Below are 4,941 nucleotides of genomic sequence, written 5' to 3'. Positions count from 1 at the left end.
ACTTCCTTACATTTTCCTACACACAACACCAATACACTTGAAAAACACAAAATAATAAATAAAAAGATACTTAGGCTTGTGATCAAAACAAAACGGATCTGGATCCTCTCATGTGAAAATTCACATGACCATGTCAGGTGGAGAATCATAACCATACAAAGGTGGATCAATGATAAAAAAGGAGGAGAGAAAAAAAATGATAAAATAGATAATTACGAAATCATAATCGTTGATTTACCTTTGTATGGTTGTGATCTTCTCACATTACCATATCATATTTTTTTGGCACATTAGAGAATCCATTTCCAAACAAAACTGATCCGTGTATGGGTCAAAAGACACTCCGTTATTTTTTCTACCTTAAATATGCACATTTTCTGCATGTTTCACTCGCATTAAATCGACAATTATCAAAAGAATTAAATGGACGAAATATTTCTCATTGTAGGGGTCAAAAGCCACTGCAAACCTGATTCCGCGGCTAAAGTGCTGCATGTAGTTGTCAAATAACCGTTAGGTTCCAAAAGAAACACACCTAATGGTTGAGCATTAAGGACTCTTAAATATTATATATCCATTCTACACATAAGGGATTTTCTGTTTTTTCTCAAGATTTAATGGAGTGAGATATAGATTGGCGGACAGTATGTCTTAGAAAGGAATGGAGAAAAGCTATAAGTATGGTGGAGGGTTAGACTCGCTGTTATTCCTATGTTCCAGATGGTCCTTTTTTAGTCCTTTTCCCCTTCATTTCCCTCACTTCTTCTTGTCCCTTTCTTTTTTACTTTTATTTATTTATATATACATATATTTTTATTTCATTTTATTTTATTTTATTATTTTATTTGTGTATTTTTATTTATTTATTTATTTTTTATTTTTTATTTTTTTTACTTTTTTTCAACCGTTTTGTATCTTTCATGTGGGTTCATCTACCACCGACCCCAATTAATTTGGGATAAATGTGTTGTTGATGTTGATGTTGATGTTGTATTATTATCATAGTTTATGAAAATTAGATGAGTCACTTCAAATTTGGTAGCATCTAATTGATTTAAAAAATGGACAACATTAATTTTATATTAAGGTAGAAATTAGCAATAAATCATATAACTGAGACCGAGTCTCCTATCCCCCCCAACCCCCAAAACAACAACACACACAGACACACAAAAAAAAAAAGACCTTTTTCTAAACCAAACCGTAGTTATAAACAAATTCTAAAATATAATGGACATTTCTTATTATTATTTTTTTGTTATTAAGAGTGAAATATTTTAAAATAATACGTTGATCATAGCGAATGATGGTAGAACTTTAGGGTTTGGGCAAACGATAGTTGTCTATTAAAAAGAAAACTAGGATACATTAATTTGAGTCATTGTTGTTTATTAAACAAAAAGTAGTCATTGATTAAAAAAATCTCTCTAGGGGTTTACCCATTTATGACCTAATAGAAATATCAATTTATTATATTAAGAAACAAGCAATATTACTTCTTCTTTTTTTGTATAGTAAACAAGCAATATTACTTACACTTGAATAAAATGTAAACCAAAAAATAAAATAAAAAATGCTTAACTACAGTTGAAAAAAGATTGCAGTATTTGAAGACTAGTTAACTTGTAAAACTACATTTGATAATTTTTTTATATTCTACTAACCAAACTATGAACTGTCTCAGCTTGTGATGCATATGGGGAAGATGATGGGCCAACCAAACACTAACCCTGCATAGTCAATGTTTAGCTCATCAGAAAAACTTCCTACTTATACTTATGTTCTTTCTTTCTTTGGTTTTCTTAAAGCACTTTTAACTCGCCAAACCCCTTTCCAAATCCCACACGCCAATAAAAAATAGACAAGTAGTGGATATAGTCAAAGAACATTACATTACAAAATCTATGTTGGCTTCTTTAGCTATATAACTAGCACACAATTTGGTGTGTTAGCTCATCTTCCTATTTATGTCCTCTTCTTCACATAACTTGGGTGATACATGCCTTTCTTTTCTCACTTTTGTATGCACACAAACACACAATGGGATCATCATTCAAGCCCAACTCATGCACCAGAAAAACCCCACATAGATTAGAAACCAAGAACTTGTCATACAAATTGTGCAGCCAACTTGATGAATATAGAAGTCTTTGTTTTGGCTCAAATCCTAGGAGAGGTGCTAAGTTCATTTTGAAGGATGTAAATTGTGAGGCAAGGCCAGCAGAGTTAACTGCTATTGCTGGTCCTAGTGGAGCTGGAAAAACCACACTGCTTGAAATTCTTGCTGGGAGAATAACCCCATGTAGAGTGTCTGGCCAAGTGCTGGTCAATCATAGGCCTATGGAAGTGAACCAGTTCAGAAGAACATCAGGGTATGTTACACAGGAAGATGCTTTGTTCCCATCACTTACAGTTAGAGAGACACTCATGTATAGTGCTCTTCTGAGGCTTCCTGGGGGGAGAAAACTTGCTGATATCAGAGTTGGAGAATTGATGAAGGAGCTTGGGTTGGATCATATTGCAGATTCAAGAATTGGTGGTGGATCAAACCATGGCATATCGGGTGGGGAAATGCGTAGAGTTTCCATTGGTGTTGACTTGGTTCATGACCCTGCAGTTATTTTGATTGATGAACCAACTTCAGGGTTGGATTCAGCATCAGCTCTTAACGTAGTCTCATTGCTTAGACTAATGGCAGTTAATCAAGGTAAGACAATTGTTTTAACTATCCACCAACCTGGTTTTCGAATCTTAGAGCTATTTGATGGCCTCATTTTGCTGTCTGATGGATTTGTCATGCATAATGGATCATTGAATCTTCTTGAGGCAAGGCTCAAGTTAGCTGGGCATCACATTCCCCACCATGTCAATGTCCTCGAATTTGCTCTTGATGTCATGGAAAGCTTGGTTATACATACTTCAGAATATGGGAACAACCAATTTCTTCTCAAAGACAAAGAGCACCAAGATCACAAGATGAGGAAGCAGTGCTCTAAGATTGTCAAAGAAAAGGCTCTTTTGTACTCAAATTCTCCAATGGGGGAGATTTTAATCCTAGGACAAAGATTTTGCTTCAACATATTCAGGACCAAGCAACTCTTTGTAGCCAGGGTCCTACAGGCCATAGTAGCTGGATTTTTACTGGGGACCATATTTTTGAATGATGGCAGCCAACAAAGTCAAGTAGCATTGCAAACAAGAAGTGGCTTTTTTGCTTTCAGCCTTACCTTTTTGTTATCATCAACAACAGAAGGCCTACCTATTTTCTTGGAGGAGAGAAGGACTTTGATGAGAGAGACCTCGAGAGGAGCTTATAGAGTTTCTTCCTATGTTTTAGCAAATACCCTTGTGTTTCTTCCTTTCCTTCTGATGGTTGGTCTTCTGTACACTACTCCAGTTTATTGGCTTGTAGGATTAAGGAAAGACATTGAAGGTTTCCTTTACTTCTCCTTAGTGGTTTGGTTGGTCCTACTCATGTCAAATTCTCTCGTGGCTTGTTTCAGCGCTCTAGTGCCAAATTTCATCCTAGGGACCTCGGTGATTGCTGGTCTAATGGGGTCTTTCTTTCTATTTTCAGGGTATTTCATATCAAAGGAAAAAATACCCAGTTACTGGATCTTTATGCACTATTTGAGCCTATTCAAGTATCCATTTGAATGCCTCATGATAAATGAGTATGGAGGAGAGCAAGGGAAAATTAGATGCATAGAAATTAGTAATGGAGAATGCATATTACATGGAGTTGAGTTCTTAAGACAACAGGGTCTGAAAGAGTCACAAAAATGGACCAATTTGGCTGTAATGTTGGGCTTCATAATGGGGTATAGAGTGCTTAGCTTTTTTATTCTTTGGTCCAGATGTTATACAAGAAAATAGAGCAAGTTTACAACAGTATTAGCTTTTCAATTCTTTTCACAAACGATAATGCATGGCTCCTGTTTAAATGCAGAAAAAATCTGAATCGTTTTGTACCAACATAAAAAGGCTATCAATATTGTTTTGATTCTTCCAAATTTCCCATGTGTAACTGCTATGATCTCCTTCATGGCTTCATCATGTGTAACTATTTACACGCAATGCTTCCTGTGCTTTTTATTCCAAGACAATTCTGTATACATTTACTATTAACTCAAGAACGAGGATGGTACAAACTGGAAAACGATTATTCAGTTTCATTTCCTCTTGCATTGCATAAACAACTGGAATATAGCAGATAACAGATGCATTGCGAAAATGTACATGTAAACAATTATAAACAGAACATAACAATCTCATCAAAATTGAGTATTCAACGTCAAATCATATAATTGGTGGGAGAAAATCTAGTGACCCAAAAATAGTCACCGTTAGAATAGGAAATATAATATGTATAGATTTGGTTCTTGCCAACATATGTCTCCATCTGAGTGTCAGATGATTTGCGCAGATCCATAAACTGAGACATGATGGAATAGAGCTGCTGAATATCATTAGTGTAGAGGTGTTTTGCTTCCTCCCACACTTCATTGCATGTTTGAAAAGAATAGAAAATATCCAAGACGATTGGATCAATAGACCGCCAAAGGATACTCAGAAGCTGGTTGTCAATCCTTTCCCAATCAGATTTTTCTTCCTTAGGAATATCAGTAGATTTAGTTGTAAGATGTTGCCCATGTCCCTGTCCAAAGAACCAAAGTCGAACAGAGGTGGCCCAATTCTTGTAATTAACAGAACCCTTCAGTTTGGAAGAGGTAATGGGCCCAACATTGGTGGAGAAGATATTTGAGGAACTTTTGGCAGGACGAGAAGGAGAACTGATCTCCGATTGAGCAGGAGAAGATACTGCCATTATAATAAGTCACAAGGGTACAGAATCAAGTGAATAGAAACTAACCTGATCACAAATCAAGAGGCAAACACAAAAAGTAAGACCCACGAAGAACCAACCACAGATCTGGAAAG

The 4,941-nt window shown here is 35.8% G+C and overlaps 1 protein-coding gene across 1 annotated transcript; it reads left to right on the top strand.

Moving 5' to 3' along the window:
- The first annotated feature begins 2,025 nt into the window (after positions 1-2,025).
- On the top strand, positions 2,026-3,876 carry LOC133306991 (ABC transporter G family member 10). Its single transcript, XM_061507405.1, has one exon. It carries the CDS (start codon positions 2,041-2,043, stop codon positions 3,874-3,876), a length of 1,836 nt encoding a protein of 611 aa, XP_061363389.1. The 5' UTR covers positions 2,026-2,040.
- The last annotated feature ends 1,065 nt before the right edge of the window (positions 3,877-4,941 follow it).

Source organism: Gastrolobium bilobum, unplaced genomic scaffold (assembly GCF_033153095.1).
Source record: "Gastrolobium bilobum isolate Gb01-03AN ecotype WA unplaced genomic scaffold, APGP_CSIRO_Gbil_v1 utg3949, whole genome shotgun sequence".
NCBI classification, from domain to species: Eukaryota; Viridiplantae; Streptophyta; class Magnoliopsida; order Fabales; family Fabaceae; genus Gastrolobium; species Gastrolobium bilobum.
Note: the sequence above shows the minus strand (reverse complement) of the source record. Positions and strands in the feature narration are given on the sequence as shown.

What these genes read in the sequence shown, in the direction of transcription:
- LOC133306991 (XM_061507405.1), top strand. Translation starts at nt 2,041, where the DNA reads ATGGGATCATCATTCAAGCCCAACTCATGCACCAGAAAAACCCCACAT.